At 40.8% G+C, this 11412-nt stretch overlaps 1 protein-coding gene across 4 annotated transcripts; it reads right to left on the bottom strand.

The window, feature by feature from the left end:
• Positions 1-2021: 2021 nt before the first annotated feature.
• RB195_006254 (uncharacterized protein) lies at positions 2022-10683 on the bottom strand (the record flags this gene model as incomplete). Of its 4 annotated transcripts, XM_064179246.1 has the most annotated exons (21): positions 2022-2182; positions 2239-2451; positions 2520-2620; positions 2678-2804; positions 2864-2966; positions 3357-3539; positions 4230-4275; positions 4499-4599; positions 4659-4785; positions 7011-7197; positions 7347-7372; positions 7439-7489; positions 7567-7658; positions 8057-8186; positions 8245-8351; positions 8440-8522; positions 8609-8732; positions 9254-9400; positions 9514-9527; positions 9970-10239; positions 10599-10683. In XM_064179246.1, the coding sequence occupies 21 exons, from the start codon at positions 10681-10683 to the stop codon at positions 2022-2024; spliced, it is 2478 nt and encodes an 825-aa protein (XP_064036211.1). The 4 variants fall into 4 exon arrangements, with proteins under 4 accessions (XP_064036211.1, XP_064036212.1, XP_064036213.1 ...); XM_064179245.1 differs by lacking the exon at positions 4230-4275 and having other exon boundaries at positions 4573-4599; XM_064179244.1 differs by lacking the exon at positions 4230-4275 and having other exon boundaries at positions 4573-4599; positions 4665-4785.
• Between the last annotated feature and the right edge of the window lie 729 nt (positions 10684-11412).

The following is an 11412-nucleotide window of genomic DNA, read 5'->3' as shown; positions in this document are numbered from 1 at the left end:
ATATCTCACGTAGGAAAATATTCCTTCCAGAAAATGAAAAACGTAAAATTCATAAATTTTTACTTGCCATGTCTAGTGCATTTTCTTCAAGGTACAGTAATGTGTTTGGTTGCGGATTCATGCATAGATTTTAAATTAATATCAATTATCTGTTCTAAAGCAAATGTTGTGAAGATGTCTGTGATCCCAAGTAACTCAAAACTAAGTCATTGAGTACATTCTGCGGAATTTAGGTGTTGGTCTTTGAACTTTCTTTGTCATTGTAAACAGCAAGACAAATATCCTGACTGTCTTCCAGAATAAATATATTCCTATTTTTCTTTCAGTAGAATAAGAATATTGTTCCAGTCTCATAGTGCCCAAATGATTTTTTCTGGTATTTTATTTGCGTAGAACATGTCAAGAAAACGACTTGATTTAAGTCATTTTCACAATTATCTCTGCTCTGTTCCAATTTTAAATTAAATAGCTAATTAATTAAAATTAAATTTGACTAACCAGTTTAACTGATTGAGTTTAATTTTAAAACCTCCTTTAAAGAGGTCTACAGAACAAGTTATGCAGATGGTATTTGATAATTTGACTGTTATTTATTCGCTTATTTTTGGAATTCCATACTGGTGTGAGGAAACAATCTACAAATGGTTTTTTTTTTTGGCAAGGTCCAGATTCCCTCGTGATGCTGCAACAAGATTGCTGTTCTTATACAGTATCTGCAATATCCTACAAAGAAGTGGGGATGAGACCATCAACGCACAATGAATATATGCTAAATTCGCTTACATCTAAACTACCATAGTTATGCAGTGGTAAAGTGATGTGTACCCTGGGGCCTTTAGATGCCTAAGAATTCGTTTTGTTCCAGGTTTCGGGATGTGAAGTTGTCCCTTAAAGCCACTCCACGAATTTGGGGTGGTGCGGGTTTTAGGTGGGTTATGCCCATACGGAGTCGTAGATTATGGAGAGAAGGATGATTCCGTCTATTCCATCCTAATTGCCGTAAAAAACGGCCTCGAGCGTTTTGGCGCGCTATCTTCTACAAGGAGTTCGATTGGGGCGCGAAAGCTTTGTGCATGCGCCGCATTTTCCGGGCCGTTTTTTACAGCAATTAGGAAGAAATGGACGGAATCAGCCTCTTCTCCATAATCTACGACCCCGTATTGGAACTCTCCACCTGAAATCCGCACCACCCCAGATTCGTGGGATGGTGCGGATGCCTTTAATTCTCGAAGACTGCCAACTGTCTCCATTTCCCGGTGATCCTACAGTTTTTATCACCTTTGAATCCTCAGACACACATTCCCACACGTTCAAACGACAAGCTAGCTCACATGTCTTTAACCTCTGGTTGAGGGAATATTTCTATTTCTCTCAATATGGGTCGAAACGTGTAGAATTGTCCGACCTCATATGTTAATTTGCAATTTCTACAAGTATGGTGTACAATAAAACTCGTTCCAGAAGAAATTAATTTGCTCTTAGTCGCGTGGAAAGCAACGATCTTGGGTAGTTGCATACATGAACATTTGTTTCTGTAGCTAAAAGATGTTGAGATGCGGAATGAGTGAGACCAATGCGCCAAGAGTTATTACAAGTACTTTCTCGCAAGGAGTGCCCTGAGATCGAAACTAGAGAAAAGTGTTTACAAATTTCCAAAAATTTGTTGTTCACGCATAATATAAACGTTTTTCTATGCTTTCCCTTCAGTGTCATTTACACTACTATCAATTCCTTTTGAAAACACCGTGTGTGTACGTTGCGAAGTGCATTTCATTGATTAATTAAAGAAGAGTTAATTAAAGTTAAGTAAATTTCATTGGTATTACAAATGTTGATTCCGGATTATTTGCTGTTTTCAATAGCCGTCGCTAAGAATACGAGACGCATTCGAGACCTGATTAACGAAGGATGAAAGCAAGCGTATTTCTGGGGATAACAAATATTTTTACCGTGTCGTAATGTTAAACACATGATCACAGTACACTGCACGATCGCAGCATTTATTAAGAGAGCAGATCTGGTTATAGGAAGTATCCAGGAGCAGTTCTTGGCGGAGGACAGTGGTCACATGATCCACGAGGGCCTTCACTGCCAGGCTCTCCTGGACTGCCGTCTCTTCCTGCAAGTCCGGGAGCTCCAGGTCGTCCCGCTGGGCCTGGTTCTCCGGCTGATCCCGGCGCCCCTAAAAAATGTGAGTATAAATGTTGTGTGAAGTGGATTTTTAGTGCTTTGGTTTACCAGGTTGTCCAGGTTCCCCAGGAATTCCCCTTTCTCCGTCCACTCCTCTATCTCCAGGCGCTCCAGATGGTCCTGGTGATCCTCCTCCGCCAGGTCGGATAACTCCGTCCGTACCCCTTCCTCCTGCTTGCCCGCGTTCTCCCGGTGAGCCTGGTCGTCCTGGCTGGCCTGGATCTCCAGGTGGTCCACCACTTCCAGGTGATCCAGCTCTTCCTAAATGCCGTATTGATTTTGTATGTAATCAAATATTAGGAAAATGTTCCGTTTCTTTAAACTGTTACCTGGATCTCCGGACAGTCCTGGTGGTCCACGAGGCCCAGGTGGTCCGGAAGGTCCTCCGGGTGATTCGCAGGGGCACTGCGCAACTGACGATTGCCGATAGCTGGAAGAAATCAATCACATTTACCATAATTACTTTTGAAACAAAAAATCTATCTACTTGGCTGGTTCAACGGCCGATTGTCCTGGTGCGCCAATTTCGCCCGGCTGTCCATCGATTCCATCAACCCCGTTCACTCCGGGAGTACCAGGTGGCCCTGGCGGTCCACGGTTACAGGTACAACACCCTGTGTAAGTGATACATGTGTGAAGTGCTTAGCTTTTTCTAAAATTTTGTGTGACCGACCAGTTGCTTGCCTCTTCTGTCGCAAAACAGCGCTTGCGGCAGACGTGAGATGTGAGTCAGGCTTGAGCGATATCGCTTGACGAAGGAGGTTACGGGAAGTCAGCTGAAAATAGTAGTTCAATATCGCATCCGATCAACTAAAATCTGCAACTTCACTTTCAGTTTTCGAAGGAAAATCTGCTGAGATTTTCAAAGGTCACTACGATTAGGCTTGTTTTATTCGTAGCCTTACATTTCCTGTTCATAAAAAAACCTATTCCACGAACTTTATACGAAAATTAATGTTTCGAAAAGATCGGTGTAATTCCGGAGAAAGTCTAAAGATAAGGAGTTACAAGAGTTTCACTTACTACTTTAATACTGGAACTTCCGAACCTCCATACTTGAAAATAAAGTAGAATCTTCTACGAAATTGTTAAAGTGGACGAAAAATAAATACTACGGATTGGTACAGACTCTAGAAGTATCATTTAAAATTTCGAGGAATACATACCATACATTCCTCCAGCTCGCTGCGAACGTTGCTATCAACTTCCTGTAGTCTTGTGAACACGATCGGGAGAGAAATCATGCATGTCGCGACGGCGAAAGTTCCAACAGCGACGGCGCGAATGGCAGTCGCTCGTCGCCGCGAATCGCGTTGCTGTTCTGCTCTCTTCTCGTCCTCCATCCCACACTGAACGAAGGAACGTTTAGCAAAGAGAAAACGTTCTGGATGAGCGGAAATAGGTGAACCATCGTCCATGGTTGTTTATATATATAGGGCGCCTTCACTTTAAAACAAGTTTCGTCGCACTTCTGTCACCGCCAACGAAATCAAAACATTCTTGCTTGTGGTATAAGTTACTAGTTTTACAACTTCTGGCGACCTACATAGTACATTTTAATTAACACAGCTGTAGTGCTTTGGACGGTTATTTTCTGCTTTTGATTTATTAGAAGAAATTCGGTTCGTTTCTGAAAGCTAACAAAGCACATATCTCTTCTCCAAGAATTCTGCCACTAAGGTGACTTCGGCACACCTCAATAACATTATGTAGTTTTCTTTATTTTATTCACTTCATTTACTAATTGATTCAATAGATCATAATTTTACTTCTCCGGTCAACTAACTGTGTTGAAGAACGGATAGCAGTGGATACTGCTATCCGTTCTTCAACACAATGGCAAAGATTTTAGCGCGAAATTAGCTGTAATGTAAACAACGGTGTTGATAATCTTCCTTAGCACATGAAATATTTCTATCTGGGATTTCACTATCAGCTTCTTCCTTTGTAGTTCCTAGAGTAAGCTCTGTTAGAAAACCTTATTATAAAACAACAAAACTGTGTTACAATTCTTGAACAGAATGTTCAAAAAATTAAACCGTTTGCACAATATCCAGTACCCAACCAGGGAGCCGGCTTCCGCGACTGCAAAAATAACGATATAAAACACATTCTTTGATGAGATCAGTCTACAGTCCACTTATGTCATAATTTGTTATTCACTCTAGAAGAGAACGCAAATCCGTTCATTCGAGCGCGTATCAATCGTAGGTATGTAAGCGTCCAGTGAATACCGCAAGAATGAGATAAGGATGATTTATCGACAATTAATTACAAAGAAGAGATCTTTAAGTGCGTCGGCGCCAACTGTGCTGGTTTTGGAAAAGAACCGTTCCGTGAAACCTTGGAAGGATTCGGAACTCGCAGAGAACGGAATGATACCTTCGAAGAGTCACCAAGCTCCAAATCCTAGAACAAAAAATAGATATACACACGTAAACCAGCACAGCAATATATGTTATGCCTACCTTTACCTCTATGAGATGCGGATCAGCAACCGCAAGAGTGTCTCCTATGAAGAAAGACATCGACGGAGCACAATTATAGATGCAGACAGCTATAAAGTCTCCTTCACTGTCCATCACGATTGACGTCCTGTAAGTTGAAAAGTTCGAAAACAAGGTTGACGGAGACAACTTGGTTCTTCTATTCAAGAATCGCTACGACACGACACAATGACCGACATGGGAGACGTTGCTAGGTGAATACATCCCATTTCTGGTAATTTTGGAGAAATCACTACCAATCACCAGGAAGAAGCCCGATGACACCACTAATTTTGTTCGAAAATCTTGTTGAAGCCAATGACTGCAGCATACATGCTATAGTCGGAGCCGGCGCTCCTGTGCTCTCACTTTAGGGGGGTTGGCGAAGTGACTCCTTCACCTAATTTTCCCTAAGTTTTTTTAAAGATAGAACAATGGAGATGTAGGAGGATGTAATGCAACAGTGCGAATTAACAAAACATTGTTTCCAAGGAGTGACTAGAACAAACAGAGCGAGGATGTGCAGTTAGCGCATGCTGATAACTGCTTGCGAAAATTCGTGGAATTAAACAGGTGATATCTCAGTTCAGAAAAAAACCGCCAGACAGTAAAGGTGGTCTGGAAATACACCAGAACGTAGCGAATTAAATAGTATACAACACATTTTATATGTTGTTCGATGTTCGACTATCTTTCAATCTCGGCATGTCGAAAATCAATCAAAGACGACCAATAACAATCTTGGCTACAGCTCAAGAAAATCAATTTAAAACATTTGGTATGGTTTAGTTTTCGCTTAGAAGTTGGCGCCCAAAGTTGAACATGAGAAATTGAGTTTTTTTCTGTTTTGAGCACATAACTTTGTGACGAGAAACCTGGCAAAAAACGGACAGTATAAGCAGATAGAAGAGAAAAAAAATTGCTATAGAACCTTATCAAATCTGTAACTTTACCTTGTCCTCTGAGGTGAAATAAACGAACCTGAATATAGAGACCAAAAACATCGAGATTTACGTGTTTTTGTTTTGCCTTTTTCTGCATACTCGAAACGAACAGGTATATCCTGTATACCAAAAAAATTCTCAGGTACAATGCATCAGAAAGTATTTAATGTGTAGGGGAAATCTTTTCTCCTAATGGTGGTGAAGGACGTGGAGTATGTTCAGTTGTAAATTTTCATGCTAGACAGCCAGAGATGATGGTGAGAGACTACCGGGGTGGAGCACGCCAACGAAAATGTGCTACCCCTCTTGCTGAAGAAGCCACACATTTTCACAGGTCAAACGAGTTATCATTCTATAGAATAATGAATTCTAGATCGAATATACACCTTTTATCCTATTGATGGGTTTTCATGCAAACAAGTCATTTAGAAAAAAAAGTGTTTTCCCAAGTGCAAAAAACAGCGATTTTTTTAAAATGCATTTTCACACCGAATCAAGTATCCTCTGCATAAATTGAAGAGAGTTATGGCAGTTATGTACCCTTCACTGTAATGTTAGGTTTTCGAAGAACTGAGATACTTAAGAAGAAATTATTGAAGATATTCAAGAAATTTGCTCTTGAAGGTGGCGATAGAAACAGTGAATTTCTGCAACTGAAAACACTTTTTAGTCGTGATAACACACTCGTGCCGCACTTCTCTGAAAACTCCACTAGGAACTTACATAATATATAAGTTTAATTTGTAACTTATATGTATGTATATAAACATATACAATGTATGGTGAACATGAATGCTCATTTTTCCTTGCAGTTGGTCGTCCTCAAAGTTGTTCACTCCTCCCTCAAGCTGCTCTTTCGTCCCTATAGTTGTTCATTCGCCTTCATACTTACTCATTTAATACGATTCAACAGAAATACATACTATGTTGCCGCTGTTGTTGCTCCTTATCAAATAAATAAGTGATTGCACTTCTGCCGAAAAATGAGCTTTGTATTCTGGCAACTCTTAGCTGACAAAACTAATTTCCCCTTAGTCTCTTCCCTGGATTACGAACCCTTCTCTGAATCACCATGTTTTCGAGCAAATTTTCAATTTGTTTGATTAATTCCTACTACTACTTTCCAAGTGTTAATTTATTGATAAACACTTCATGAGTTATCCTTATCTTTGACAACTTTCTACCGAAGAAAAAAGTTTTTCAAGCAAACATGACATTTTTCTACCATGTTAAATTATTCCAATAAAAGTAGTGATACAACCCTCCGAGATGAAAACCCTAACCACTTAGGGACTGTTCATGATGAGGTAGACCCTTTCACCTACGAGAGGTCCGGCTCCGACCTATCGCATCGGTGGACTACAGCTACCCAAAAATACACAGAACTTACATGGGGACGCCTTCGTCGTGACTTATAGTTGATACAACTCGAACCACAACAGCAACGCCATCGTTGAGTCCTACGCTGAGTTCCGCAAACGATGACACTGCACGACGATCAGTGAAAGGGTTAAGAGAACTCAATGAAGAAGGAAGCGACGACTTGAACTCAGCGATTCGCTTCGCTCGTAGACCTCCTGCAACACAACTTCACTGACTCTTTTAGCAGCTCTTATAAATAAAACTACTAACTAATAAACTTATAAACTAGCAAAGAAACGTCCCTATCAGACGCCATGTCGAGAACAGAAAACCTGTAGCAGCTTCGTATTATAGAAAAACCGACCTGCATTTTGAACGCTTTGCGCAACACTGGAAAGAAAGTATGTGAGCGAAGCTAAACGAGCATGAGAACCGATGACATCACTTGGATCGTACTTGACAGCTAATCGTAAGTGAGATAATGCTTCAGGGTAGTTTTCTTCATAACTAGAAATGAGAACAATTAGAAGGAACTGATGGGCAATATAGGAAAAAAAATAACACTTTATGAAATGATTCAGCACCGAAAGGCTGCTCCTGCATTAAGATGCAAGTCAGCGTTACGATATTCCTTCCCACATTGGAGTGCCAATCGATATTCGTTGCATGCTTGTGTCTATAACAAACACTAATGACGATACATGATAAGAAGAGGACATAACAAAAAAAAAAGTACGAAGGAGAGAATATGTACTATATTTGCGACATTTACATATTCAAATATAACGCAAGGAGAAAAAAATCAGAATGTAACGATAAACAGCGAAAAACCAACATGTAAGTGCAGGTTTCGCAGAAAATGGAATTTTGGGGGGACTCAGTGCTGCTCTTATTTCTGATCGCTGATTTTACTCTTTCTCCTAGTAATTTTAGCTTATATGTGCTTATCCTCTAAGACTTAGGGCCCAACTGAGCAGTATTATGAAGAAAGTTTGTGAATTCCAAAAATACAAATTCTAAATAAATGAATTGCCCGAGCAAAAATGAGTACTTGCCTCAATACAATATACTCACCAGCAATTCATGGTTAACTTGACCAGTGTTAAAGAACTCAAGAAAAAGAGAATTTCCTAAGCAGGAATGGGCAGCACCAGAACTAGGATCCAATTCAACGGCTTCAAATGCCAGCTGTGATGAGCGTTTCCTGATCAGAAGAAAATCGGTTGACAAAAAACGCAGAGAAAAAACAGAGAAATATCAACCTAAGTTCAATTCTCTCGGTCGGATCGACCGCTTTCATTAATTTTGCTCGAAGAAGCATAGAAAGTGTGTATAGAGCACGTGATGACCGTTCAAGCTCCAGGCTGCACTAAACTCACTGCGAATGATTGTCGATATGATGTAAACAAGAAGATAAGCAAATAGGTACTGATACACTTGGGGCAAATGTAAGGAACCTCGACACATTCAATGGCAAACTGAATGTCAGGTTTTTTAGATAGACATATTCCAAGTTCTAGCCAGGCCAAAGCATCTGGATCTAAAAGCACTAGAAATAAATCAGGAAAAAAGAAGAAAGATGAAGGAAACGTCTCCGAATATCCGAATTTTCTTTATAAAATCTACCTAGCTTTACTGCTTTACTAAGGAACTCTTCGCAACGTGGATCATATGCAACGCAAGCATTGAGGATGCGACCGCACTGTAGATAGCGTTCGGCTGAGCGGGAAAATTCCGACAGAGGAACATCCTAAAACAAACTATTGAATGTATATTATTGATAACGTACCCTTCACTTCTACATTGTGTGAGAATCTGTCACACATTCTGCACATGAAGTCTATTTACATTTTGCATCGTCGAATTGAAGACTCAAGGCAGAAGAATTACAAGAAGTGTGAGTAAATGGGTAAGCCTCCTGCATCAACATTCCGCTCCCGTTGACAACGACGGGAGCGAATAAAAATAGCGATTTCTCTTCCGACACATATTCACTGTAGACGGACCACTCTCGCGTCCACAGCCAATACCAACTACGTACGAACATTCCGAAGGAATGATTAGCATTCCTAGCGCAGGAACACTTTTCACGAATCCCCTTGGATGAAAATGTAGAGTACATCCAAAGAAAAACGAGCTTGTTCCAAACAATTTATGGACGTCATGACAAGTCGTTCGTCCTGTTGATGTTCACAAGATTCTATAGCCGAGCACTGATAAGCAATGCTACCCAGAAATATCGCAAAAAGAAGAAGAAGAATTAATTCGTACCTCAAGCATAAGTAAGGCCTTCTCCCTCACTGTTTTCACTCTCTCTGCTTCGGTTCCATCAGGATACTTCTCGAAGAAACCATCACGGAGTCCCACAAGCTCATCGATCTTCGACTCAAAAACTTCCATAGCGAGACATCCATTGACCTAATCCCGAACAGTTTACTCCAGATAGACGTCAACAACTACGAATACCACAAAAAACCGAAACACAAGAGAATTAAGCGTCGAATATAGGATTTCTGGACGCATTCACACACCACGCAAATACATCCTCAAATAATATCCTCGGGTTGACGTCTTTCCTCATGTACGGTATGTAGGTGGAGATGAAGCAAGTGACGCATGTCTTCTATCCGGGCTGTTCCCGCTTGAAGCCTGTTTTAAGGCATCACCCCATGAATGTGAGGTGGTATGGATTTCCGATGGCTAGCGACTACAAGGAATCGTAGATTGCAAAAACGGGTGGGATAACGCTCATTTTTTTACGGCGATTAGGAAGAAATGAGCGAAGTCCCACCCGTTTCTGCGTTTCTGCAGGTTACGACCCTGTATAGTCTTTGGCCATCGGGAATCCGTACCACCACAGATTCGTGGTGTGATGCCTTCAAGGCAGTGCCACTGTAATGACGCCTAGGTGTTGTGGATATGAGTCTTTCTGAGAGTGTAACATACTTGACTTAATCGGCGGGCTGATTTCATTGCGACGCGATTACCAGCATCTTTGCCGAGGTGTGCCGTCCTTGAGAAAAGTCCTGCCCAACCTTCTCTATCTTCTACGAAAGCTTGCACAGAATCAATCGATTCGTCGCTATTCCATATTCTGCGAAACCTTACGTCTCGCCTGAACTGCCTATCCACGCCGAGTGTCCTCAGGTCCTCTTTCACCACCTCAGTCCAGAAATTTCGTTTTCGGTCAGGTGGCTTCTTCCAGCTCGCACCCGACAAACTCCTCAGAACTCGTTGAACAGCGATCTGCCGGTCTCCTTAATATATGACCAAAGAAACGAAGACGATTTACTTTAACCACTTTCGATGGCGGTGCAAGATGTTGATATCTTGCACGTGTGGCCAATATTTTAATAATTACGATTTCTTGAAAGCAACATCCCAAGAACTTGGCGTGATGAGGAAATCCGCGGGAAAAAGCTAGAGATGGAGTTGTAGATCGGAGGATCCATGGTGGTTCCGCTCACCTCTCCCCAATCGTCGTAAAATACTGCACTTTTTTCACTATTTAAGGTCTCTTCTAACCAAGTTATTTGGACTTTTTTCTTTGTTGATCTCAATTTTCTGTATTTACGTAATGGATCCCACTCGCATTTTTTTTTTGGTAAAATTTCACCTTCGAGTGAGAGGATGGATATGCGAATGAATGGAGGAGTGCCCAATTCTTGGTGTTGAGAAAGATGATAGACTTCAAGGGACATCTTTTCCACATAAACAGCAGCTTACAAGAGCAATTTTCGGAATTGATGACCGAAAAAAAGAGTAGGGAAGTTGTTGCTTCCCATCTGCCACATCCTGAGTCAATTCTCCTATTTTTATAGAGGTCTGAAGAACTCCCGTATGCCCGAATTTGCCTTTCCGTTCTATCTGGTTTTCTCAGAATCTCAATATGCTCAACCCAAAAAAAGTGGAATGTTCATTTTCTTCTATCTAAATTCCGAAAAGGAAAACTAGGAATTTGACAGAGAAGAGTAGTATGGCTTCTTCCGTAGACAAAACCTTCTCCTCTGTGAAAAACGGCTAAAAGTATTTCTCAATACGTCCTTCTGAAGTTATTAACAATCTTCTAACGTTAACAATGTTCACAGAATCCGAACTTTTTTAACCAATTAAAATTGATTATATTCATATTGATAATGTTGAAAATGATATTGTATTGAAATCTTTATCTCTGAGGAGCAGTTCGTTCCTTTTTCGCAAAGTTTTGGATCGGTGAAGTGTCGAACCTACGAGTTCCTATTGTCAGTTTATTGTCAGTTTTTCTATGATATTATTATGGATTTCGCGACACTGATGATCTTCGTTCGCAATTGACCAGGCGTGCCTTACTTTCGCAATTTGTGTCCTTACCTCAACTGCACCCTTCTTCCGAATTTCTTCGCGTAGTTGTTTTTGCTCCTACTATTAGACATTGAACACTCGTAATTGTT

The sequence above is a fragment of the Necator americanus genome, chromosome I (genome assembly GCF_031761385.1).
Source record: "Necator americanus strain Aroian chromosome I, whole genome shotgun sequence".
NCBI classification, from domain to species: domain Eukaryota; kingdom Metazoa; phylum Nematoda; class Chromadorea; order Rhabditida; family Ancylostomatidae; genus Necator; species Necator americanus.
The sequence above is the reverse complement of the archived record's forward strand: the minus strand, read 5'-3'. Positions and strand labels throughout refer to the sequence as shown.